At 52.8% G+C, this 26,020-nt stretch overlaps 10 protein-coding genes across 10 annotated transcripts; 7 read left to right on the forward strand and 3 right to left on the reverse strand.

Annotated features, from left to right (window-relative positions):
• Window positions 1-178: 178 nt before the first annotated feature.
• Window positions 179-3,042, forward strand: V1518DRAFT_425215 (uncharacterized protein; the record flags this gene model as incomplete). The annotated part of the gene is made up of 4 exons (XM_066905900.1): window positions 179-1,134; window positions 1,189-1,691; window positions 1,745-1,935; window positions 1,990-3,042. 4 exons carry the CDS (start codon window positions 179-181, stop codon window positions 3,040-3,042), a joined length of 2,703 nt encoding a protein of 900 aa, XP_066762664.1.
• A 1,415-nt stretch (window positions 3,043-4,457) lies between these two features.
• V1518DRAFT_410783 (tRNA A64-2'-O-ribosylphosphate transferase) lies at window positions 4,458-6,247 on the forward strand. The gene is made up of 4 exons (XM_066902690.1): window positions 4,458-4,767; window positions 4,825-4,975; window positions 5,048-5,252; window positions 5,305-6,247. Exons 1-4 carry the CDS (start codon window positions 4,602-4,604, stop codon window positions 6,139-6,141), a joined length of 1,359 nt encoding a protein of 452 aa, XP_066762665.1. The 5' UTR covers window positions 4,458-4,601; the 3' UTR covers window positions 6,142-6,247.
• On the reverse strand, window positions 6,144-7,211 carry V1518DRAFT_410786 (uncharacterized protein). The gene is made up of 4 exons (XM_066902691.1): window positions 7,092-7,211; window positions 6,747-6,877; window positions 6,646-6,685; window positions 6,144-6,594 (listed from the first exon to the last, which is right to left on the reverse strand). Exons 1-4 carry the CDS (start codon window positions 7,107-7,109, stop codon window positions 6,526-6,528), a joined length of 258 nt encoding a protein of 85 aa, XP_066762666.1. The 5' UTR covers window positions 7,110-7,211; the 3' UTR covers window positions 6,144-6,525.
• A 1,537-nt stretch (window positions 7,212-8,748) lies between these two features.
• On the forward strand, window positions 8,749-11,559 carry V1518DRAFT_58052 (STE like transcription factor-domain-containing protein). The gene is made up of 4 exons (XM_066906629.1): window positions 8,749-9,054; window positions 9,108-9,207; window positions 9,267-11,296; window positions 11,365-11,559. Exons 1-4 carry the CDS (start codon window positions 8,871-8,873, stop codon window positions 11,385-11,387), a joined length of 2,337 nt encoding a protein of 778 aa, XP_066762667.1. The 5' UTR covers window positions 8,749-8,870; the 3' UTR covers window positions 11,388-11,559.
• A 172-nt stretch (window positions 11,560-11,731) lies between these two features.
• On the reverse strand, window positions 11,732-12,756 carry V1518DRAFT_369474 (transcriptional regulator TACO1-like protein; the record flags this gene model as incomplete). The annotated part of the gene is made up of 2 exons (XM_066901274.1): window positions 11,732-12,426; window positions 12,498-12,756. 2 exons carry the CDS (start codon window positions 12,754-12,756, stop codon window positions 11,732-11,734), a joined length of 954 nt encoding a protein of 317 aa, XP_066762668.1.
• Window positions 12,757-12,993: 237 nt separating this feature from the next.
• V1518DRAFT_410794 (uncharacterized protein) lies at window positions 12,994-13,731 on the forward strand. Its single transcript, XM_066902692.1, has one exon. The coding sequence runs from the start codon at window positions 13,172-13,174 to the stop codon at window positions 13,385-13,387; it is 216 nt and encodes a 71-aa protein (XP_066762669.1). The 5' UTR covers window positions 12,994-13,171; the 3' UTR covers window positions 13,388-13,731.
• On the reverse strand, window positions 13,524-15,381 carry V1518DRAFT_369075 (P-loop containing nucleoside triphosphate hydrolase protein; the record flags this gene model as incomplete). The annotated part of the gene is made up of 6 exons (XM_066901260.1): window positions 13,524-13,727; window positions 13,774-14,217; window positions 14,278-14,325; window positions 14,381-14,499; window positions 14,555-14,793; window positions 14,843-15,381. The coding sequence occupies 6 exons, from the start codon at window positions 15,379-15,381 to the stop codon at window positions 13,524-13,526; spliced, it is 1,593 nt and encodes a 530-aa protein (XP_066762670.1).
• Window positions 15,382-15,790: 409 nt separating this feature from the next.
• On the forward strand, window positions 15,791-18,561 carry V1518DRAFT_410803 (uncharacterized protein). Its single transcript, XM_066902693.1, has one exon. It carries the CDS (start codon window positions 15,964-15,966, stop codon window positions 18,334-18,336), a length of 2,373 nt encoding a protein of 790 aa, XP_066762671.1. The 5' UTR covers window positions 15,791-15,963; the 3' UTR covers window positions 18,337-18,561.
• A 1,004-nt stretch (window positions 18,562-19,565) lies between these two features.
• V1518DRAFT_410805 (uncharacterized protein) lies at window positions 19,566-22,668 on the forward strand. The gene has a single exon (XM_066902694.1). It carries the CDS (start codon window positions 20,035-20,037, stop codon window positions 22,324-22,326), a length of 2,292 nt encoding a protein of 763 aa, XP_066762672.1. The 5' UTR covers window positions 19,566-20,034; the 3' UTR covers window positions 22,327-22,668.
• A 1,342-nt stretch (window positions 22,669-24,010) lies between these two features.
• V1518DRAFT_425222 (uncharacterized protein) lies at window positions 24,011-26,014 on the forward strand (the record flags this gene model as incomplete). The annotated part of the gene is made up of 1 exon (XM_066905901.1): window positions 24,011-26,014. The coding sequence occupies one exon, from the start codon at window positions 24,011-24,013 to the stop codon at window positions 26,012-26,014; it is 2,004 nt and encodes a 667-aa protein (XP_066762673.1).
• Window positions 26,015-26,020: the final 6 nt, after the last annotated feature.

Consider the following 26,020-nt stretch of genomic DNA (forward strand, 5'->3'; position numbering starts at 1 on the left):
TTGCTTAGGTCCGTGTTAACCTTGGCTCGACCACTCCGACTACCCAGCGATTGGTAATTGCGAGCATCTGTACAAGATCTTTTGCTATTTGCGTGCCTTCTTGCTACTTGCTGCGGTTGCGGTTATTTGTGGAGTTGCTTAGATTCGGCTTATTACAATTGGCATTTATTATCGCGTCATGTCGGAAGCCATTGACGTTGCCGCCACGACTGGGGTGCCTATCTCGGCTACTATCGTCGACATGGCGGACGACTCGCCAGATAAGATCTGGGGCGAACCTGGCGTCAATGATGCATCAGCGGTCTCCGATATCACTGCTGATGTGTTTACGCTTGAGGAAAGCACGTCGGATATGGAGCCTATTGTGGACAAACCGTTAGTGGCCGCCGACGATAACGAGAGTGGAGCCGAGGAGAGCCAGGTTATTGAGCCAGAAATGACAATATCCGAACCAGCTGACCAAACGGCAAACGTGACGGCGGAGACTGCGGAATTGACTAGTAGTGAGATACCAGCAGATGATAGTACTCCTGTTGCTGACGTCGCGGAAAGTGCACTCACGGCTACGGAGACCCCGGCCAAGATCGAATCTGTCCAAGAAGTCGCAGCTCCAATATCAACCACGGAGGAAGTACCGGAGATGGTTTTAGAAATTTCTCCGGGAGAGGAGGTTTTAACGAGAGGACTTTCAGAATCCCCGTCTCCAGTTGAAGCAGTTAACGAAGAACCTAAGCCGACCGCCAAGCTCTTTGATGACGATATAGAGCCAGAATCCGAGGAGACTTCGTACGATCTTCTTGGAAGTGAGTCAGCGAAGCCTGTGTCTACGATGAAGGTCGTCACCGGCTGGTCAACGTCGCCGATTAAACCGAAACCTTCGCCTGTCGAGTCTCCAGCGCAGTTGTCGCCACTTCGGGGCTTCCAGCGTATACCCGACAGGACCATATCAACATCAACGACAGCGTCTTCAACCGGGGCAAGTGAGGATGGAAATAATCCACTGATTCCACGTGCTGCGGATACCAAGACTACAGTTGCTGAAAACAACGTGGTGGCTGCTAGCGAGCCGACGACGGATGCGTCGTCGGCCAGATATGCAGAGTTGCCGCCAGAGTTAATCGATATGGCAGACAGGTACGTATCTAGTTTGAGCTTAATTTTTATGTGCTATTCACTAACACATCAAAGATTTGTGGAAAGCGTACACCAATGGATGGTGTCTCGTAGCTTATCGCCAGAGGAATTATCTGAACAATACCAAGGCTTTTACACAACAGTACAAGACAAAACGGCTGCTATTTTGCGACGAAATAACCTTCGCCGGACGTACGAAGTTCAGATGCTTTCCTATGAAGAAATCGCCAAGAAGAAGCGCGAGCGTCGACACAAGGAGGCGCAGAAGCTTGTATTTGAAGAGCTCGTTGAGAAAAAAGTGTGCTATGAAACCTACGATGAAATTTTTGTGTGTCCTGGAAGTGATGATGAGGCCAAAGACGCAACTTTGTCGTCCAAGATTGCGGCGCTCAAGCTTATGAACGTCGGCATGCAGCATTTGGGAGTACCGGAGCTGAAGGACGCGGACATCGCGCCGCTGCTCCTGCCGGCTGAAACTGCTCTAAAGTCGATGGTAGAGAAACGATCGCCAAAGGAGAAACTTGCTTTGCTAATGGCCACGCATAAGCATATCGTTGGTATGTGTTGTTGAGTTTTGTGGGAACAGAGCAATGTCTAACTGCCGTTTCAGACATGCTGTCGCATATGAAGCAAACTACAGGGGCAAAGACGAGCTCATCAGCGGATTTTGTTCTTCCTGTTTTGATCTTCGCGGTGATTCAAGCAGATCCGCCTTGCATTTATTCGAACCTGTCATACATTCAACGGTTCCGGTCGCAGAAAACTAACCAAGGCGAGACGGCGTATTGCTTGACGAACTTTGTATGTTGTATTTGACACGTTGCAAAGTAACAAGAGCTAATATTCGAATTTCAGGCTGCGGTTGTTGCGTTTCTGGAGACCGTTGATCTGACAACACTCAAATTCGATCCCTCGGAACTCGCAAATGTCCCCACGCGCCCGGTGATCACGCAGCCAGTTGTCCCGAACCCCCTGTCTTCGCCACCACCAACTCCATCAGCGCCTTCCAACGCGCCTTCAGCGAATACTGCTACCCGTGGCCAGGTCACATCCTCTTTGTCGCCAGCCACGAGAGCACTGCCGCGCCCGCTCGCAGTGGACACCAGCATTCCGATACCCCCCAACATGGTACGCCCGTTAGGTTCAATGAACAAGCCTATTTTTGTGCAGGCAAGCCAACTGCAATCTCCCTTGTCTGCGACGACGCCCACATCGCAATCACAATTGATGCCGCCGCCTCAGCTATCACCTCCCCGCTCCAACTCCAGCCTCGGTGCCGGCGTATCACGGCGACTTTCGGCACTGTATCCCACTGAGATCGCCTCGTCCGCAGTGAACACGGCAGATCAGGGGTTCAAATCGCTAGGAGGCGCGTTCGAGAACTCGTATAAGTTCCTTTTCGGAGGGAAATCAAATGCCGCGCAAGCGCAGAAGTCTCTCGATCACAAGCCTGTGCAGATGAAGGGCACAGCTAATGCGGCGGATCTTGAGAAACGGACGCAACAGGTGCTGGAGTCAACGACGGCGGTGATCTCGACGTATGCCGAGGGAACAAAGAAGGAGAAATTACTTGCAAACTCGCCATCTCTGACTCCTACCACAAGGCCATCACTATCAAGAACCTCCTCGTCGGCATCCTCGTTGCCGTTCGCGGGCCTCTCCAGATCTCGAGCAACGTCTAATGCAGTATCTGTAGCTGCAGACACTAGCGACGCGTCAGTAACTGCTGCCGATGCTTTAGCAGCCGCGCAATCACCCCAGTTTGCCAAAATTCCTGTAGGACCGGCAGAAAAATTCATGGCTTTTCCAGACACGAAAGATATGAAGGACGAAGATGTCAGCGAGCTGTTGGGCGACTACAAGCGTTTGGTTGACTATCTAAAATCCATTTCAGCATTTGAGGAGTAGTGGGTTTTTTCTTTATTTCATTTCTATTTGCTGTTCGAGTTGTCATGTTTGAGTCTTGGTATGATAATTTCCCCCGATTGTCGGACTGCGTCTGCATATTCATCCCGAATGTATTGTATTGTACATACATTTCAATTAGTAATGTGCTGATACGAGAATTAATGAAACAAACTCGATTTTTCAAGGACGGCTTTCCGTTCTAGATGCGTGTGCAGGTTGCTTAGTTTGGAAGCGAGACATGGTTTCTGGATCATTAATCGTCGAGCACAAGCAGTTGGAATAGAACCTTCAAGCAGGAATGATTATCTAGTAGAGTCATGACAATTGAAAATGTCTTGTGTATACGAAGTTATAATGAATATGCCCTTGACCTCTTAGTGTAGCTGCTGAACGTGAAGATCGAATTGCGCGTCGCGACGCGCAAAAGCTCGGCACTGACGGCGTCCAGGTATCACACAAGATTTGACTTCCTGATCTTGTTTTTCGACCGCACTCTATCGTTGTCCTCGGCCCAAATATCAATCCGCTCGTGGCTAGGTTAACAAGTCATAGTTAATTCAAATACGGTGCTCGATCGCATCCGAGCTGCTTGTTAGACCCCTGTCGCACGTACTTCTTCATGCCGTCGGCGCCTTCTCACTCTCCTCATTTCTACGGCTCACAGTCTTTAGACAATTTGCCGTCATCTCCCTTAGCTCTTCCGCTATCCTCACGCCTATTCTCACCCTCTCGGCCTCAGACCTCCTCGGACGTAGACTTCTTTCAGTAACTCCCATCGGACACCGACTGTGCCCTGGCACTTTCAGAACCTACCAAGAAGAAGCGTCTTTGAAAGCTCGTGGGCCATTTCAAGATGGCACGCGGCGACGACCGCCGTGCCACGTGGGTGTGAGCGGGCGAGAGTGTGGTGGACTATAGGTTGTGTATTCTTTGTATGCAATTTGTTATTGTTTGGGATGGTGTTATTGGAACGACACAGATGGCGAGGTAGTGGCTTCTTGGACGAACGCCCTCATATGACGAGAAATTTGCGTATGGTTCGCGTCCTCAACGTGTCCATGCTGCGTAGAGATTAAGGTATGGAATCTATACGCTGTCGTAAACCGCCTCTAGATACTATGATAATCTTGACGTTACAAATCTGCCCTTGTCGTCACATTATGGGATAACGCACGAGCGATTTTTTTTTACACGAAGGGCCATGCCAACGAGAGAACACAGCTCCCCGTCCTATCAACACCCGTAAACCTTCTTTGAGCCTGTTCAATACTGCAAAGGTGAGCGTGCTGGAATCGTAGGTACTCTTTCTGTTTGGATGTTTTGCTGGGTGAGAGAACAGAAGGTGAAGTGGGGTGCACGCGACGTTTAGCAGGAGTTGTTTGACACGTGAAGTTACCCCGGATTTCAGCAGTTGGTCTACAGTCCCAACCTCAAAATCTTCACAATGCCAGACTGCTGAGCACCCGTGAAACAACAAGACGCTTGAACACCGGGTCCTTGCTGCACCACAGCCGCACACTTCGACAGTAGGCGTACAAAACGGGCGAGCAGGTCCGACAATGAACTATGCCGCGGACCCCGCAATCGCTGACACAAGCCTGTTCAGCGCGTTGTCGAAGTCGTTGCGCAAGGACTCGCGGAGTATACATAACCGACTGAACTCCATTGCGCAGGATTCGCAATTTGTGTGCGAAGTTGCTCAATCGTATGATTTGCCGCTAGTGGGTGTGTGAATGTGCGTGTTAATTCGGGAGGGATGAAAGATGCTGATATGTGATATAGCGAACGAGCGATGCGGCTTGTGGTATATACCCCCAGAACGACTCGCAGATTCGGTGTATTTCAAGAGTACGGACGGGCATACCTCGCAATGGGGATTCAGTCTACGGCGATTGAATCTACATATCCTTGACCTTGTTGTCAGCAGTGGTGGGTACGCTCCCCCCGCCCCCGCCCCCGAGCTCTCCCCTCTAGGGCAATATTGTGTCTAACATTGCAGCAATAGGATCATCATAGTGGACTCAACACGCCGCGGCAAGATAATGCCGGACGCATTATCAAAGACAATACCAATCTGGTGCGCTGTGATTAACCGTGCTGTGTTTGGCGAAGCCCCGACGACTGTGTTTGCGACGTCGCGGGCGGCTGTGCCGGAAAGCGAGCACGTGCAGATTGAGAGTCGGCTTGCGGGGTGGACTGAGGCATTCTGCGTACGTTGCATTCTCACATAGTGCCGAGCACGTACTGACTGGTATACCCCAGAACTCCGGCATCGACATCGACAAACTCAAGTCACTACTACAGAAACCTCTCCGTCCAGTCTGGATCACGCCAAATGACACCCATTGGCTACCGCACACACCGTTACAATACCCAAACTTCTTTCCCATCGTGCTGTGCACGGCGTCGAAGATGGTGCTCGACGGTGTTGAGCGCGGAAGCGGGTATAGCTACGTGCAGGGCGCGGCGGATGATCATGAGGAGTGGTCGCTGAGTATCACACCAGGGTTGTTTTGGGCGAATAAGGAGGTTTTGGTGCATGCGAGTGATGCGGAGATTGAGGAGATGTTGGAGAGAGGTGTGTTATTCGATGTTTCCAGCAGCAAGAAGAAAGAGAGCGGGAGTCTTGAAGTGGCGCAAATCGGAGACACTGGGATACACATCGGGAACAGTCTCAACGCGACTATCCCGCTGGCGGATATTGCAGCATACGGCATCATCGTGAACTTGTCAGCAGCACACGTATCGACTAACACAAGCCAGTATTTGAAAGGATATATGCACATGCCGCTGGCAGCTGGTAAAAAGGGCTCGCGCGAGTTCCGTGTTGAACTTCCTGCGATTCTATTATTTATCAAAACGGAAGGAGTAAGTAAGAAGACGTTGTTCCTGTGTGATACCGGATCCGACTTTGCGGTCGGTGCCGCGCTCGCGATGTTATCGCTATACTTTGACGAGAATGCGAATCTCAGCACCGAGGACGGAGTTCGGGTAGACAAAGACTTGATCCGACGCCGGCTCATCTTCATCATATCCAAGCTGAAAGTCAATCCCAGCCGCGCGACTTTACAAGCCGTCAACGCAGTTCTCATCAAGTAGACTGGCATGGCATCAATCAATTGGCTTTATCATCTATCACAATCAATTAAAAACCCAGTCTAAACCATGTTCACCCCGTGCATACAAAGAGACAGATAAAAATGTGAAAAGTACCCCCAAAATACACCTGCAAAAATGTAAAAATAAATAGAGAACAGCGACACTTGTATTTTCTCTCAATAATAATTTCATATGAAAGGCAAGACCAACAAAGTCGCAGCCTTGATTTCAATACATATCACACCGCTCCTTCTTTTCCCGACAAGTCTACAATGAAAAACAATTATGTAACAAATGAGAACCGACGGGAGTCGCGGTCATCACTCAGATGAGAGAAAAGAAAAGTGATTCGTCAAATGATGATTAGGAGATGGGAGAGGCAATTTATGACAGCTCGATGCGCGCCTGTCGTCGGTGGAGGACAATCTGGAGACCGCAGAAAGCAAGGAAGACCTGGCGACGGTTAGTGTACATTCGATGCCGCGTCGGGTGAATAAAACATACAGCGTAGATGATGGCACCACCAAACAAGTTGACCGCGACGCTGTTAAGATTGTCAGTTTCCATCTCTCTAACTAATTCGCAGTGGATCGTATGGCACTCACGGCTGGCCAGCAGGGGGGTCCTCGGTGCTACCAAGGAAGGCCTCGGCGCCGGACAGGAAGAAACCGGCGATGGCGCAAAGGATAATGATGCCGAAGACCGAGAGGACGGTGCAGCACCAGGCGTAGCCGAGCTAGAGGAGACGATTAGCCCATGGCGATCGACAGGAGACGGATGGACGGCGACGGCGATGACGACGACGACGACAACGACGACCGAATAAGAACGACGCTCATCGGCGACTGGTGGACGCGGTATCGTCGGTACGCCTCTAATGGATATATCGCTGAGGCTATCTTCTGTACTCGTCGCGTCGTGGGAGAATCATGGGAAGTGCGGGGACTTACAGAAACAACGGGCTTCATGATGATATGGGACGATAAGCGATGGAGGGGGAGGGAAGGGAAGGAGGGTACTGAGGCGTTGATGGTGGAAGAGATGGACGAAGGGGAATTTTCGACCAGCTCAGGCGTAGCGAGGCAAGGCCGGGCAGACCTCGCGGTTATCTCCTCTGCACCAACGGCGCGCGATGTGCGCGGTTGTGCCACATACACGGCGAGCATTCGAGATTTAAGCGAGCAGCGGGCGGTGCGGTTATGCCGGAGCCACTCCGTCGCGTTCTCTGCACCTACAGCGTCTGATCTGGGCAGTGCACAGTGACTACTGTGTCGACTGCTGCGTGCCAGAGCTGCAACCACGGCCATCTCTGCTTTGTAGAGGACTGTTGAGGCCTTGGATGCCCGTCGAGGGCGCTTTGCGTGACAGACTTGCGCGCACACAGCGAGCCCCGCCACAGGCACAGCGACACGGGGCGGTGCACCGCGCGATAAGCTGTCGTGTGGCGCAGAGCCAGAGCATGATTGGCTGGAGCCATGTCGCAGGTGCACGCCAGTTGCCGCGCAAGTGCGCAAGCGCTGTGCGCACAGCAACTCACATCTCACAGTGCAGCACGTGGAAGCGTGACCGAGCGTGATCCGCGGTTCAAGCCCCTCGCCGCGACTGCTGGCCCCGGCGCAGGCACTAACACCGCATGAAACTGCCCGCGAGAGAGCGTGTCAGCTGTCGCTGGTGGCTGACAGAGAGAATGGCACGCGCATATGCCGCCTCCCTTCCGGCGGCAGCGCTGGTTAGCCCGAAGGCAAAGCAGCCCGCTCTGGGCGGATCACGGGTCACATGCCAGTCACAGATCACAGCACAGCCGCGGGGAGCGCAGCAAGGAACAAGGTTTGCAGACGGCGCGTACCTGCAGTGCTAGTCAGGAACGCCTCACGCCAAAGCGTGCGGCCATGCCGCTTTGGGCGGCGCGGGCGCAGGCGCCGGGCAGATCCTTGTCGCGTCGTGTTTTGCTCCACTCATTATTTGTCCCTTCTGTGCTGCTAGAAGCGCTGCCTCGCGCTGCTCTGGATCCGGCTGCGCTCTGCAGTGTGTCCGGCCTCCTTTTCGCGCTCACTCCACCGCGATCGCTTCTCCCTTCTTCTTTTTCCTCTCCGCCATCGCCACTCTCTTCCTCGCTACCCACCACCCCATCGCGTCCATTGTCGCCCAATCCCCCTACCACCACGCCCGATCGTCCCACCCATCGCCACCGGCGCCTATGCTGAGAGCCCCTCATTCATCTCTCCCCCGACTCCCATCTACGCCCTCGTCCTCGCCCTCGCCCTCGCCCTCAGGCCCGGCGCCACCGCCCTGCGCCACCCCTATCAGCACCTAAACACCTCCGCCATCATCACCCCCCGCGTCGACCACCCGTGAGCTCGCGTGGCAGCGCAGTGCCCACTGTCGTCCCGCCTCCCTTGCCGCGTCGAACTTTGTTCCGCAAAGCGGCCGTCTGCGCCTTCGCCATCGCCAACCGCTGGCCGCAAACCGCCTCCTCCGCGCCCATCGCCACTACCGCGCGCTTCCCCCCGTCTCACATCCTCTTTCGGCTCGCGATCCTTTCCTAGAGCACCGCGTCTGAGCGTCGCATTAGCCACTGCACCCGCCGCAACCGCCACGCGCTCCCGCGTCCGCTGCCGTTCGCTGCCATCTCGCGTCCTCCGCGTCGCACAAAGCCGCATATCCAACCACACTCCGTGACCGCACCTTGCCGCCCTCTTATATCCGCCCGCCCCATCCTTGATCCCACGATGCTCGCTACTCCCGCCGTCCATCTCCCTGTTGTTGCTCCGTCCCTCGACGTGCTCGCCGCTGCTCCTGTCGCCGCCGTTCCTACTCTTCCAGACACGCGGCCAGAGACATTCATGATGTCTGCCGAAGCACAGGAACTGCTCTCGCCGGAGACCATCACGGCGCTCAAAGAGGTCGACAAGTGTATGTCATCGCGCCATTCTATCTCAGACTGACAAATGCTGACACCCTTCCAGTAAAAATCTTTCTGGCGAGCGCTCCGGCCCAAATGATGCCAAAGGAGGTCTTCAACAGATTCCAACTACCCACACAAGAATTCGTTACCTGCGTTTTGTGGTATGCCGTTATCCCGGGGTGTGTTGCGATGCGCCATCAGCCACGCTAACAATCTACAGGAAGGGCGTGTTCTATATCACCGGCACTGACATCGTCCGATGCCTTACCTTCAGATTCCAGGCTTTTGGACGACCTGTCAAGAATCCTAAAAAATTCGAAGAAGGCATCTTCTCCGATCTCCGTAACCTCAAACCCGGCAACGACGACGCACTACTGGAGGAGCCAAAGTCGCCGTTCTTGGAACTGCTATACAAGAACAACTGCATTCGGACACAAAAGAAGCAGAAGGTATTCAACTGGTTCAGTGTTCCTCATGATCGACTCTTCCTGGATGCTCTTGAGCGGGATTTGAAGCGCGAGAGCATGAACCAGGATACCACCACAGAGGCTGTTTCCGAGCCGGCTCTATCATTCCAGTACGATCCGAACCAGACGCTCTTTGAGCAGCTTATGAAGGCGCTGCAGCAATCTGCGTCATCGTCGATTATCGCAGAGCGGATGCTGGATTCCTACAATGCCGGCGCGTCCACTCCGGGAGGCCAGGTGTGGCAACAGAAGAGCATGATCCCTGTGATCGGTGACGGCCTTGGCACAGAAAGCCTTCTCCCGATGGCCTTGACGAGCAAGCTGAACGCTGATATAAACTCAGCGGCGCTCAAGAGCGATGTGAGTTCGCTTTACAACATCGACACCTCTGTGGCTCCGCAGCATATTCTTCTCAATCACCGCCAGCACTACGAAGCATCACCTGCGCCGTCGTTTGAGTCTTCTATCCTTGACGATTCAGGTGTCGGATTCAGCGCGACGGCTTTCGAACCGATGACCCCGGACACGCAGCACTCGATGTACTCGTCCAAGGATTTTTCCTACGTCGACCCGTATTTCCCGAACGGTGCATACCACGACGTGGACGATGTATCCGGCATCTCGAACTCCTACGCTACCGCTCAGCAAGGTTATAACCCTGCTCATCGCGCTTCCGGCGTTATGCAAGGCGGTCGACAGACCTTTTCCAGCCCGCTCTACCAGTCGAACTTGCTGCGCGGATCGCCGGTGTACAAGCAACGACGACGGAGGTCCTCTGGAAACCCGTATGCTGGACAGCCTGGTGCCAAGGTCCCATTCGACCAGCTGCAGGCGATGCGACGACCACAGATCGGCAGCTCGTCGCGACGGCCAGGTAGTCCTACAGTTTCTGTCACTTCAGAGCCGATGGGCCATCCTGCTGCAGCTTATATGCATCACCATCATCATCATCAGCGACGACCATACGAGCCGTCGGAGGACGAGGAGTACGAGAACGATACAGACTACTCGATGGGCGCATACAGTAGTCAATACATGGACTACAACGCGGCAGAGTTTTTGCAACACCAGTACATTACCCCGGCATCGCAACAGTTCCACTACGCAGCTAATGGCGCACCAATGCAACCTCCATACACTGGCGGCGCGCTGCGAAACAAGAAGTCACACGTCGATATGCGCACGCCGTACTCTGTCAGTCCAACATCTTCGTCCGCGAGCGCTGCCGGTACTCGGAAGACCCATACATGCCCGATCTCGTCGTGTGGGCGAATGTTTACACGGCTTGAGCACCTGAAGCGCCACGTGCGCACGCACACGAAGGAGCGGCCTTATAACTGCAAGATATGCGGCAAAGGATTTTCGCGTTCGGACAATCTTGCACAGCACAAACGGACGCATGAGAAGATGACGGTGCTGAGCGATGAGCAAGTTGCAGCTGCTACGGCAGCTGCCAACGCGCGACAGAGACAGCAGCAGCTTGCTGCACAGCAGCAGCAGCAACAACAGCAACAGCACTACTACCGCTCTGAATACCCCTCAGATCAGCAAGACGACGACCACGAGCTCACGGCGCTGGCGCACAGACGAGATCGTACAGAGGATGATAGAGAAGGTGGCCATCACTCGTCGCGTCTCGTGTCCTCTCGTCGTCCGCACCCGGCGCATCGTATTGCAAATCCGCAGCACCAGGACGCGCAGGCGTTGTATCACCAGCAAATGTATTATGGCACATTACAAGCTTCGCGCGGCGGAGCTCAAGAGTCTGCCAACGAAGACGAGGGCGACGAGGATGATGAGGAGGAGGAGGAGGAAGAGGAAGAAGAGGACGACGTGGACGAGGACGACGAGGGCGACGAGGATGCCGGTGCTGACGACGCCACCGAAGTCGCGTACGGTTCGTATCCCTCCAATGCGCTGTACTAGACTATCCTCGAGAAGCGGAGTTTTTTTTCCAGATTGTGTCATACTATTCAAAACACGGAAAGGATGGAGTTTTATTTTTTTGTGTTCGCGTATCTTGGTTTTCGCAACATTCAGCTCTTTGCTTGTAACTCTAACTTTTCAGAGCAGCTACTGAGGAGGTTTTTGTCAGAGGCAACTGCGAGGTTTTCTTGATTTTGTATCAGTATACATATATAGAAATTTACAAAGATATGACTTTACAAAGAGATGATTTTGCAGGAGTGGTCTTCGCTTATATACATATACAGGGTTGCTACTTTGCGCTGGTGTAGACCTCCTGGACGTCGTCGATCTCGTCCAGCGCGGCCATCAGTTTGCCCATGATCTCGCTCATTTCGGGATCAAGTTCGACGATGATGTCAGGTTTCGGGAGGTACTCGACGCCCATATCTTTGATGTCGTAGCCGTATTCTTCGCGCATCTTTTGAGCGACTTTGGCGGTGTCGGCTGCTTCGGTGGTGATCTGGTATAGTGGAAGTTTGGCAACAGCGGTTGTTCCGGCAGCGCTGACGACGACGTCATCGTCGTCGTTGAAGTCTTCGACAACCTCGATATCCTCCGCGCCGGCATCGATAGCGTGTTCGAAAATCTCATCAAAATCAATCGCCGCCGGTGTCTCGTCCGTCGCGCGTTTGGTAATGCGGATAACACCCTTCCGATCAAACAAATACAAACATGGCCCAACCGCGCATCCGTATTTCGTGAGAACGCTGCGCACCGCGGCAAACGTGCGATTTTTGTTGTCGGTGAGGGCTTCAACGACGAGCGCGGAGCCAGAGGGACCGGCGGCTTCGTATGTTACGCTTTCCAGGGTTTTGCCGTCGGTGGAGGATTGGCCAGCAGCGCGGCGGAGCGCATTTTCGATAGTCTTTTTTGTGACCTGGTTCCGTTTGGCAGACTCGATGGCGTTGAAGAGTGTCGCGTTGTTGTTCGGGTCAGGGCCGCCGACTGGAAGAAGGGTGTTAGAATTTCACACTGACGAGGACAGCGTGGGGAATATTGTGGGAGAGGGAACTAACGTTTAGCGGCGGCAACGATTTGCCGGGAAAACTTCATCGCGAGCGCGTTCTTGATGGAGTCGTTGGCGGCTTTAGTGTGTTTGATGGTTGACCATTTGTTGTGTCCGCTTCGGAGTGTGGTTGTTCCCGTGAAAGTGCGGACATGGTGAGGGACAATGAATGCATGTAGTCGCGTCGTAGATGAGGACGGTGCAAAATAAGGAGGTGTGCACCGGTGTTGTATGCGAATAGAGCACAATGGAAGGGAGAGGGACTTCATGATGTATGAGGGATAAATCTGGGGCATTTGTTAGTTTCTCCGTCGTCACCCTCGGAGTAACTCCACTCACACACTGATCAGTTATGTCATGCAATGGACAATTCGCCGCGTCGTCAGCAAGACGCCCATCAATTGCACTCGTCTCGTCGGCAACTGTAGCTTCGCGGGAGGAAGTCCGGGGTAGATTTTCGGCTGTGGCCTGACGTCGCGCTTCGGCGTCTCGACGTGGGTTAGAGTTTGGAGGTTTGGCGTATTGAGCCCTGAGCGGCGCGTCGGCGCGCTTGTCGCGTGTATTCGCGACATGTCACTTGACAGATGCTGTGTTTAGTCTGAAAGACGTCGCTGTGGCAAATCCGGTGTAGCTGGCTGTCCTTCCATATCTTCGGGATCGTGAAGCAGGAGGCCATATCGGCGCATGGGGACGCACTTACTTCCCGGAGCGGCATTGCATATGGCTACTGCCGCAACTCATGGTGCGTACCTTACTGTGAACTATGCACCTCTGCTGATGAACCTCACGCGCCACACGGCGCATATTATTACTCTCGTCCAGGTTCTTGGATTGTTAGGTTTGGGGCGGAGTACAGTTATACCCGCTGTGTACGCAGGCAGACATTTACGAGTGACTTGAGTCGGTGGCAAGCAGGGTCGCAAAAAGCCCCACCATGTGTCTTGATTCTCTGCAGTAGTGTACTATTTGAATAACCAGGCATCAGGATACATTCGCTATCATCTCGCAAACTAGCACTGAGTTTAACAGTACCAGCTCACGACGCCATCGTCGACGTCGCTTGCCGCAACGACGTCACCCTGCCACCTGCCATATCCGCCGCCATGACGTTGGCATTCCGCTCGTCAGCCACAGTCAACCCCAGCGCCGTGAGAAGCTCAGCGAGACCACATGTCTCGCTCTGGATGTACTTTGCATGAGCTAGAAGGACTAGCCTGCGAAGTGTACGGCCACCAAAGTCCTATGAGATGTTAGACTTTAACATAGAAGAATAAGGGAAATTAAACCTTGCAGTCCTCGCAGATGCGGATTAGAGTAGACGAGTAGCCGTTTGCTTCGGAGTACAGCGTTAACGTAGCCTGGTTGTATGGGGGCAGAAATATGTCTGCTTCAGGCACAGACAGAAACGACTGATGCTCATCATGCGTCGTGGCTGATTCGTGGATATAATCTTCCGACGACGCATGCCCTGAATTATCGTCAGACGATGAGCTCAGAGTGTGTCGGGAATACGCCAGACGAGGACTACTCGCAAGGTTCGCGATAGGGCTATCGGAGGACACCATGTGTAGTGTGTCGACTTCGAGGTCGTCCATGCTAGCGCGTGAAGCGGTGGATGTAATCATGCCGCAACGAACGACTTCGAGAATGCAGGTGCGTAGTATTTCGTAGATGGCTGGGAGGGAAGGTGGCCCGACAAATTGTTTCATGTCTACTCTGTCGAGAAATGCCTGCAAATCACAACGTTAGCGAGATTCACATACAAATCAGAAGGTTGCTCAGGGAAGTACAGAGTCCATCGTATCGACTAAATTCGACGTCGTCAGAATTAAGAGATTCTAAAACACAAATGAGTAACTCGGTCGCCCAACGAGCAAGAACGGCGTGACAAACCGGTGCTGCGCTAAGTTTATCGAGTTCAGTCAACAACACGTTCACGGCACGAAGCGAATCGGTCGGTTCATTCGCAGTGTGTGAACTCTGCCGCGCCGCCGCGAGAGACTCGACCTCATCTGCAAGAAGAAGTTCAGCAATATTTCAGATGGCATGCATAATGTGTTTACAAACCAATCAGTGCGCATATAAATACATTCGGATCGTCCAGCTGGGTTCTAATTTCGTCAAACAGCTTGGCCACGAGCTTGCCACTCTCGCTGAACCATTTGGAAAATAGCGACTGTGCGGATATTTCAATCAACTTGCCGCCGCCATCAAAGCGTTGAGAGAGACGGATTGATATTTTCTGCGCAAGAGCTTTGCAAAGACTTGTTTTGCCCACCCCAGGTGGCCCATGTAGAAGGATAATTCTAGCTTGTCAGCATTTGCAGTAACGTCAGCAGAGAGAGAGGCAAAAACCTATTGAAGGATATGATTTTGGAATTGACATTGTTTTGGGAGAAGAGCATGACTGAGGATATGAAGTGCAGAAGCCGGTGTTTAATGCTGTCTTCAAATACAAGAGACTCCCACAGTCCGTCAAATTGTCGGCATGGCAATGGCGTAATGGTAGCAGCCACTGTCCCGTGCTCGTCAATAGTCAAGAATCGCGCGCTGTCGTCCAGAAGTAAGTTTGACCTCTCCGTTAAGAGATGGTACACAAACATCTCGAGCACACATCCCTCGTTGATTGGGATCACATCGGGACTGAGTCCTAGTCCCCAGACTTGGACAACTGAGATCTTTTCGACAAACTCGGCAAGGTCACTGTCGTCCGCAGCAAGTGGCACGATCGTCCAGTTGAGACGCAACGCAGCGAAGTTGTCCCGAATGTAGCGGGCGACACTGGACTTGATTTGCATGCGACGCCGTGCATTGCAGCTGCGGTTCACCAGAACTTCAAGATACACGGTCGTGGGTTGTGGTGTATTCGCGGGCAGGGGGAGTTTTGGCCGCATTGTTGCGGGCGGGACACACGGAAGACGAGAGTCGCGCGGTTGTTGCCTCTTCGAGGCGATGTGAGTTGCGTGCTGCGGGTCTTGCTGAGGCCGGGTAATCGCGGGATGTCCGTCGCTAGGGTCGCGTATACCCTAGCCCCGAGTGGCCGGGAGACCCGTCTTGAAGTCCCTGAAGCTGTGATTCGTCGTTATCGCAACGCAACCTGCGCGTCTGAACAACCTATGACTGCACGGTCTGCCAGAAGAGAATTGCAAACACCCTTGTAGAGACGACCTGTAAGCAAAAGACTTGACACGCTGTGCGAAGTTCGCTGGCGGTTCCCGAGATATGCTCCAGAGCTGTGATCGGATGTAATCGAGATGTGACCCAGTGGCACGCGAGCGCAGCAGCCATCTGCTCGCGACTTCCAAAATATCATCCACGACATCTAGACCTCCCTGCTCCACGCTGGTCTTCGTCACCACTTCTCCCACTCACTCGGCCCCGGAGTTTGCTCGAACTAGCTTATATTTGCACTTGCCTATAACCACTCTACATCTACTTTTGCAGTTGGCTGCCTTGGCGCGTAAGAAGTCTCAACGATGGATCCTAGCGACCCTAGCACCAACGACCCCAGACGCCGGGCGCCGCTCGTCCTTACGACGCAGCTCGTCATTGCGGCGTCTTTTGGTATTCCCGCGTTTCTTTCATTCTGCTTTCTGCGGACACAATGGGCGGATTTGTATGCAGCGCGCACGCTGCACCACCCGAACCTACCGCCACTTCCGAAATCATTTTTTGGGTGGATACCGGCGCTATATAAAATTACAGAAGATCAGGTTTTAGAACACGCAGGTCTTGATGCGTTTGTGTTTCTTGGATTTTTTAGCATGGCTATCAAGCTGCTTGCCGTGTGCACCTTTTTCGCGGTCACCGTCATCAGCCCAATCCGATGGCACTACACTGGTCTCTACGACGGCGACGGCTCGCTCTCCGTCATCCACCGTACTCGCCTGACCATCATCGGTCATGCCTCGGTCGATGGTGATATGAACTCAAATGACGAGTCGGTTGTGACAGATCCGGAGCAGTACGATACTTATTTGTGGTGCTATGTGATCTTTGCGTGGGTTTTCACCGCCGTTACGGGCTACTTTTTGCTCCGCCAGACTCACCACATTGTTCGCGTTCGTCAGGCGTATCTCGGTAGCCAGAGCTCGATCACGGATCGTACCATCCGACTTTCAGGTGTTCCTGTGGAACTACGATCCGAGGAGGCCTTGAAGGAGCATATTGAGACACTGGGAATCGGCGAAGTTCGGTCAATCACCATCTGCAGGCAGTGGAAGGAGCTTGATAATCTCATGGACCGCCGACGCAAGATGCTTCGCAAGGTAGAGCTTGCGTGGACAGAATACTTCGGCGACGATGGTGTCAAGCGTTCGCCGCGGGCATCTCTCCCTGTGAGCTCCCTGCCGCCATCATCTGCCTTTCAAATGACCGACGACAGCGCGACGCCTCTTCTCAACGGCGAAAATACACACGTTGAACTACCCAATGTTATCAGCGGTACCCCGCCGGTCGGACGACGCCGTCCTCTACTCCGTGCTGGCTTTCTCGGCATATTTGGCAACATCGTCGATAAGATCGATTACTACACAGCGAAGCTTGAGAAGCTTGACCAGCAGATCAAGCTGTCTCGTCACAAGGAGTACAAGGCTACTCCTGTCGCGTTCGTGACTATGGATTCCGTGGCGAGTGCTCAGATGGCCGCCCAAGCTGTGCTTGATCCCCAGGCCTACCACCTCATCGCGCACAATGCACCCGCGCCTCACGACGTTATTTGGCCAAACCTCTACAAGTCCAAGTTTGAGCGTCTTGTCCGACAGTGGTTCGTTACCATCATCATTGCGATCGCGACAGTGCCCTTGGCTTTGTGCGTTAGTTTCCTCGCCGCGTTCCTCGAGAAGGATTCTATTGCAAAGTTTTGGCCAGCACTCTCTAACGTGTTGGAGAAGTCTGATCTTCTTAACGCATTGGTTACTGGTTTCCTGCCAACTTTCTTGTTCACGCTTCTTAACATCCTGGTTCCGTTTATCTTCAACGGTCTTTCAACTATCCAAGGTTATATTTCTCATGGCGATGTTGAACTGTCCGTGGTCGGCAAGAATTTTTTCTACATTTTTGTCAACTTGTTCCTTCTCTTCACGGTTGCCGGTACCGCAAGCAAGCTTTGGGCTATTCTGAAGGACACGACGAGTATTGCGGCCACTCTAGCACAGTCGTTGAAGTCGATGTCGCTGTTCTACGTTGATCTCATCATTCTCCAGGGAATGGGCATGATCCCGTTTCGTCTTCTGGAATTCGGTGTTGTGTTTAAATACCCGTTCAAGAAGTTCTTCTCAAAGACGCCACGAGATTTTTATAACCTCTCGAAGCCGCCGAATTTTAACTACGGTTTCTTCCTTCCTCAGCCGCTGTTAATTTTGATTGTGTGCCTTTCATACAGTTGCATGTCCACGAAGATTCTGACTTTTGGACTCATCTATTTCATTTTGGGATATTTCACGTTCAAGTACCAGCTCCTCTATTCGATGGCGCACACTCAGCACTCGACTGGAAAGTCGTGGCCGATGATCTTCTTCCGTGTTTGCATTGGTTTGATAATCTTCCAAATTACGACAGCGGGCACGCTGGCATTGCAGAAAGCATTTTATCTTTCTCTTCTGCTTGTGCCTTTGCCGATTTTTACGTTGATAATGATGTACAACTTTTACGAGCACTATCTTCCTTTGTCTTACTTCATCGCTCTGCGCTCTATACTGAGCAATGAGATCCGACGACAGGGATCTCGAACCCTCGACGAGGAGCGGGAGCGCAACCAGGTCTACATCAACCCGAATCTCGTCTCTCCGTTAGAAGACCCGTGGATTGCGGACGAGAACGGACGACCTATCAATGTACATTACGACTAAAGGATACATGGACAGATGATTTGTTGAATTTGCTGTTTTTTTTTTTCGAAGGAGGGCGGGGTTGCCCGAGAGAACATATTTGGGCGTTCGCGTACGTCATAATGCGGTTTTGTAAATTTGTTTTGGTGTAGGAAGTGTTTTGTTTATAGAACACTGGAGTTTCTGTCTTGAATTATCATCAGTCTTTGATAGTTTCATTTATAATTACTTTTGAATAACTTATAACATATGGTGTAGTCTTAGGTGGTGCTCGTCTGCATTGCTGCTGGACTGAAAATCGTGTAGTCATGTCGCCCACATATGGATGAGTTCCCATATCGCGTGTTGCATACGAGGGCTCCCATATCTGAGGCAAAGAAATGCATTGCTAGACAGAAGCGGGTAGCACTGTCCAGCAATTGTTCCACTTGCATCAGACTAATTCGAAGGTCGGCACTCATCTGTAGTTTGCTCATAGAAGGCTGCATTTCAGCCCGGATCAAAATCACGAGTCCTATGGAGATCATCACTAACGTGATCTACAAATAGAATCGAAAATTTGAATGAAATGTACGACACCACCAGCTCTCCTGACTTCCCAACGTACAGAAAGGAAGATCCAAACCGCACGGTGTTTGCTGAAGCAGAAATGAGCATTGAGACGGTCGCTGGAGTCGGTTCCAATAGAGCTAACCCCTCTGAAGAAAGGAAAACCCCAAGGACGACGAGAAAATTTTACTCTGACCTGGATATGACATTCACCAGACAGTAAGCATATATAAAAGAAAGATGAACAACACGAAAAAACCAGGTCGCCGCACGAAGAAAAAAAGAAGAAATGAGGCAAAGAAAAGTTGCTTTAAGTACTAGCCCTCCGATGCCATCTACTGCATGCGCGATTATGGTATTAATGTGCGGACATGTACACGTTTACGCCATATTGTAAGCAGAGCATACAAACCCCTCAGGCAGATCAAGCTCCAGCGCTAGTGTGAGTTTGTCTGCGAGAGGGCGGGGTTTCTAAACTTTCAGCGCATTTTATCAACAGTTTCGATCTACGCGGATTACGGAACAGCACGATGATTGTTGCTCATTCCTGTATAAACTCATGAGGAATATTCCTTACTTTGAATATAACGCGTAGACACATGAATAAGTTTGTCCTAGTAGACCCTCCAGTCTGGGCAGAAGAGCGTGGAAAGCCAAGGAGCCAGCTTGCCATGCAAAAAATTCGAGAACCTTGAAGTTGGATTTGTTCTTCGCGTGGCGACAGCGAGCACCAAAAATTTCGAAATCCTCAGTTGTTCGTTGGTACCAGGAAGTACACGACGAGGGACAAACCTCGAACGCAAAAATATCCACCGTCGGACATAGCCAAGCTTTGATTCGTTCGTCCGTACCGCCCAGTTCCTTCGCTCCGCGATTGCCATCTCTCTCGATCTGCCTAGGCTTTGTAATCGTGATCTCTTCGCACAACTGAGAAAGACACAGCGTCTTTTTTCTTCGGCATTCATGCATCGACTACGACCTCAAAGCTAGTTTGATTTCAGTCTCTGAGAGGCTCTATTGGACTTATTTAGTGTTTGCGACGCCACCGATATATTTTGAGGGCGCGTGGGAACAGACAGAGTTCTTTCCCATTCCCCGGTTTGCGCACACAGCTAGCGTGTTAACGGGACACTCTTATTCGCATAATCGATCGTTTTGGTGACGAGTAGTATGTCTGTTGTACAAGAGCCGGCAAAGAAGCCGAAGTCGTCGGCGTCGTCGAAGAAAAAACTGTTGATGCTTCGGCGAAGAAGGTCATCAGCGATCCAACATGATGACGAGAAGACTGACGAGTCTGCCGGTGCTACTTCGTCAGATCTTTCGAGTCCGAGCATATACGCGTCTGAGGAAGAAGATGACGACGACGAAGTCGTCACACCTAATCAGTCTGATCGTGTTGCTACAGCTGAGCAGGCAAGCTCTACCGACTCATCAAGTATCGCTTCACCGCCCGATCAGCCTGAGCGACCACCTGTTATCGTCCAAGGTCACTTAACGCTCGAGAGCCAGTGGGATTCACGTCACGGCAAGAGCGTGCCGGACTATGCCGGCGTCTCGCGTCCGTTATTCCAAGACGCGAGACTATCTGGAAGTCCCCAGTACACTAGTTACGGCCAGGACAGCCATTATGGCCATGACTTTCGTCACACCCAGGACTTTCGCTATAACTCCGACATGCATTACCCCTCGCGACATGCTGGCCAGAGGTACTGGAACAACGAACGCCCGCAGGACCCGCGACGACCTGGGCAATCGCCTCTTTACGGCTATCAAGACCACCGCCACCGAGAACGATGGAACAACGAGAGTCCCAATTATCATGAGTCGAGTTATCATGCATCACGAGGAGCTTATCGACTTTTGCCTAGAAAGGCTGATGGGTTTTTCGAGCGTATATTATTCGACGGGCCGTTATACGTGAAGCTTCCGGGATCTGTGAATTCGACGATTATCAGAGGCTATACGTGCAAAGTTTCGATGGAACCGATGAAGCATAAGCCGTTGCACAAACCGATCAAACTTCATTTACCGTATTCGAGAGCAAAGGTGCTATACCCCCCAAAGCGTGAGACTTCAGAACCTTTATCGGAACCTTTATCGGAGACTCCTGCAGACTCAGAAGAGCCTGCGCTGATTATCCCTGAAATTCACGAGACCGTTAGTGATCCAGTTCTGAGTAAGCCAGAGGTTGTCATCCCAAGGCCACCGTCTGTCCCTGAGCAGTACGATGCTAGTCGGCGACAGAGCAGCTCGCGACGCCCGTTAGCTTCTAATGGGTGGAGCAGGCAGGAGCCGAATTCATTCAACGAGCTCGACATGAAGTATCGGGATGTCCGGCTTATAAATGCAGAGCAGTCACCAGGACCCATAGCAGCCGAGCGAGGCCAGCATGATATCGAGACGCGCTATTCGAGTCCAGAAATGCAGCCGGCAAAGATCCAAGTGCGTTTTCCTGGACAGGTTGAAAACGCTCCGGCTTTCATTCCGGAGGATATTCCCGAGGAATCGGACAGCGCAGAATCAGCACGTTTGTTGTTTGAAGAGCCGAAAGGCGTGACTGCGCCAAAGGTCAATCTTCCTCCGTTATCGGTTTATAAAGTCACGAGGTCGAAGCCTATGGATATCCCGGTGCTTCCATCGCCTCCTGTTGTGTCGTCGCCCATTGGGCCGCAGTCTGACAATGGTTCCGTGCATGGTATACACTCCTATGACCATCAACCGGTCGGATATGTCGGCATCCCAACGGAATACCGGCTTACACCAGAGGTCATGCACCAGCCGCGGCCGACGAAGGTGCTGAGTCTCGCTGACATCGAACCTCCCATACCGATGCACAGCCCTGTCGACGGCATCATGGCGCAGCAAGCACAGTCTCAACCGCAGTACCGGTATGGATTCATGCAGCGACCGAGAGGTAGCTCGACCGGATACCATGGTTCACGACATGATCGTTCCGACAGCATGCACCAGATGCCGCCTTCGCAGTACTACTTCGCATCGCAGCCAATGGACAAGAACATGGCGCGCAACATGGTTCCGCGTGCGTACGCGCAGCAGGGCGGTATGTACTCCAATGGCCTGGAACCCATCGCAACAGGTCCCGCGCCATACGGCGGTGTTCCCGCGATGGTGATGCCAGGCGCGCAGGCAATGCTACCCGTCGCCGTGCCATCGCCAGGTCCGGTCAACAGCATGATCGCGCAGGAGACAAACGGTATGGTGTACTTCTACGACCCATCGCAGTATTATCAGCAGTATTACAGCGAGAACACGCCAACGCCGCCGATTCCAGCACAGGTGGTCATGCCGTCGCCGCTGCCGCATGCGGGACAGCAGGTCGATGGAAATATGTATTATTATCCACCGGTGCCAGCGCCGCCGCCGCAGTCGCAGGCACAGCACCAGCAGGCACAGCCTGTGTCGGGACAGCAACAGCGGGCACAGCCTGCGTATTACAGATAGGCCATTCAATGGCACAACAACAAAATCTATGCTTTCCTATTTTCTCTAAGTTTTGCATATCAACTTAGCCCGTACTAGTTGTATCTCTTATTTTACTCACTCACACATGCTCACAAACGAACAAGAATTGAACGGCTTGAACATAATGACAAACGAATTTGGACAATGCGACATAACTGATCTTTGCGCGATCTTACTACTTACTATCTACCCAGCGAGCTTGCAATATGGTTTTCCAACGCCCTTTGTTTGTCTTTTGTTTGAGTATCCAAGTTTATATGTGAAAACAATAAAACAAGACGCAAATTGCGTTGCATTTATATCTCTGGTTTGGAGGCAAACACGACGGAGGAGCAGACAAATTTTCAATCATCACACTGCCGATAACAGGCCGGCCATTTGCGCCTGGTTGCACGCAGCTCTCCGTCGTAACTGTGGAACATACCAGAACCGGGATGCGCTGATAAGTAATCCATCTGTTACTAGCACGCAACTTAAGCTGTCTGGGATTTTGCGTACAAGCCACGTTAGTTTTGACATGGGGGCACGCGGGGATAAAGTTCGCCAATATGTCACGTGCGTAACTTAGGAACTTTCTTCGCGTCGGAGTTTAGGCTTGATATGATTTAGTTCCGTTGCACCGCAGCCTGCAGTGATATATGCAGTCCTGTGAGTCGTTTGTGAAAATTGGATTTTACAGCTCGCTAGCTGTGGGAAGGATGACAACATGCAGAGATTGATGGTGGATGAGTAATCAGCTGTAGTTGTATGTGCTACTGCTGACTACAAATTCCGTGTTCTCGGTGTTCTTGCAAAACAGGTGCGGATATTGACTGTACAGACGAAGTTAATAAAACAAGCTCAAGTAGCTAGAGCGCACACATTCAATAAAAAGGGATGCACGCAGGGCGGGAGTCCAGAATAATGATTATTATCGCCTCTGCAGGACCCTTAGAGATGGATGTAATAGTCTGGACAGCAGGAACATGAGCCCGCTTGTGACATAACTAAAGGTCTCTGAGGCGATAACCACTGGAAATAATAAAGAAATCGGTTGAGGACTGAGAGAGCAAGTAACTGCGGATATCATTCGCACGAAACTCGAGCATCAGTGGTCGCGTGCCTGGTCAGCCGTGCTTGGTTGGAACAATCGTGGTTTACATTCAATCGATAAGTATTTTGGACACAGCACACGATACTGGACTAAGCATTCAAAACACGAGACTACTCCTGGAATTCAGCATGGGTGTAGTGGAGACTAGAATGGCGTATACCGGGAAGCTGAACTGCATGCTCGGATATGCGCAGTACAGTTCTTAATGTGTAGGTAAGGATTAGTTACAGCAGTCATGGAAGTTCATCGCACAAGCATGATGTCAGCAAGAATCGCAAGAGCCATACCGCATCATACGGCGGCTGATCAGAACTCGAGCGGTGTACTTGTACCCCAGAGAGGCTAATCGAAGGTGTATAGATCGCAGTGGACCATTGGGAGTTCGGGGAGCGGTACGTCACGTACGCGTACGCGGCCTGCGATGTGCGCGCGTAATGGCGTGCGCTATATACTGCGACCCGCTCGCTCGCTCGTCTGTCGCTCTCCTCCCGCCGTCGCTCTCTTGCGCTGTGTCATCAACCACAGCGCACCCCTTATCATCAACTCCATACTGAGAATCCCATCGATTCCATGTCGGACATCACCGCTTTCCCTGTCGCAGCCACAGTTGCCGGCCCCAGCGCGGCCGCCGCGAACGGCCCGGAGCTCGCAAAGCCGAACCGCGATCCTGCACGCCTTATCCTCGTGAAAGTCGTGTACAACGGCGCGACGCGCAGAATTAAACTGCCGCTGTCAGACTTCTATCCAACTGTACTTCCTGCGAAGGTCAAGGCCTCGCTAGGATTGGCAGAGGAGCAGGCGATCACGATGACACGCTACTCGTCAACTATGACAGACTTCGTGGCGCTCGACTCACCTCTGTCGTACCATCGCTGCCGCCACTCGATTTATGCGCGGGATAAGGCGAAGATTGAAGTTTTCGATGCGCCTGCATCTGCTGCTACTACTGAGTCTGCAGTGACGGCGACGGCGTCGGTGTCGTCGGAAGAGTTAGACTCGATGATCGAGCAGAAGATCCAGCGATCGGTGAGCGAGCTCGAGCAGCGTCTCTTTACTGCACTGCGTACCACTGTCGCCCGGGACGTGTCGACTGCTACCGCCGCGCACGATGCCGCTGCTGCACGCTGCACCCCGGAGAAGGTGCACGCGATCTTTGGCATACGCTGTGACATTTGTTCTGCGGACATCGAGAACGCGACGTCATACCACTGTGAGACTTGCAGTGAGGGCGACTTTGACATTTGTGCGACCTGCGTGCGCAGCGGATACCATTGCTTGGACGACAAGCATAAGCTTGTGGAGCGGGTCGTGCGCAACATGGAGCTTCCAGTCGGCGAAGCTGTGTGCCGACGCCGTGGGGTGCGACGGGCGTTCTGCAAGGGCGCTGCTGCTTCTACTGCTGCTGCTACTCCTGTCACTGCAAAGAGCGAGACTGTGCGGGAGGCGGTGCATAATGCGACGTGCGACGGGTGCGAACAGACGATCCGTGGGATGCGGTTCAAGTGCGTGGACTGCCCCGACTTTGACTTCTGTGGTACGTGTTTCGCAAAGGTAGAGACGACGCACCCTGGCCACGCGTTTGTGAAGATCGCGACGCAGGAGGATTATCTGACGCCGATGCGCGCGCCGCTTGCGCGCCACTACGGTATTGTTTGCGACGGCGACGGATGTGTGAACTCGAAGAGATGCATTGTTGGCACGCGCTACAAGTGTGCGATCTGCGAGAACTATGATTTGTGCGAGCGATGCGAGGCGATGCCGCACAACGGGCATGACCAATCGCACCCGATGATCAAGTTGAAGACGCCGGTGAGCCGCTTGAGAGTGACGGCGATGCAGGAGCCGGAGTCGATCAGCTCACGGGATGTCGCGCCAGAGCCGAAGGTCGAGGCTGCTGGGAAGGCGATTGTCGGCGACGTGTTGAGTGCTGTTGTGGTGGAACAGGTTGTGAAGGACAGCCAGGTGTACCGTCCCGAGCAGCTGTTTTTCCAGTCGTGGGTGATCAAGAACGACGGCACGAGCCCATGGCCCGCTGGTGTTACCCCGGTGTTTGTAGGCGGCGAGAAGATGTACGCGGGTAACGCTGGGTCGGCGAACGTGTCAACGAGCGTGTTCAAGGTGGGCGCGGGCGAGACGGCGAGTTTTGCAGTTATGTTGAAGGCGCCGGCCGCGCCGGGCAAGTACACGTCGTTCTGGAAGATGGTGACGGAGGGTGGCGAGCGTTTCGGAGAGAATATGTGGTGCGAGATCACAGTTGAAGAGAAGCCTGCTGCCGCTCCGGTGGCGGCTGCGGAGGAGGAGGACGAGGAGGTTACGAAGAGCCAGTACATGGATGCTACAGAGGCGGTCTCGCCCTCGCCGTCGGCTAGGGTGAGCGCAACGAGCAGCATCTCTGCGGCATCGCAGGCGGACGACGAGACGGAGGCGGACAATGTGTCCGTTGCCGCGTCGGACGCGACTGCGGTGGACGTTTCGGAGGCAGGCGCCGTGGCTGCGATAAGCGACTACGAGAGCAGCCTGGAGGAGGCGTACGCGAGTGAGGACGACTTTGAGCTGGTAGATGAGTCGGAGTAGAGGGCA

Source organism: Limtongia smithiae (genome assembly GCF_038497785.1).
Source record: "Limtongia smithiae strain NRRL Y-17922 unplaced genomic scaffold V1518scaffold_1, whole genome shotgun sequence".
NCBI lineage: Eukaryota > Fungi > Ascomycota > Lipomycetes > Lipomycetales > Lipomycetaceae > Limtongia > Limtongia smithiae.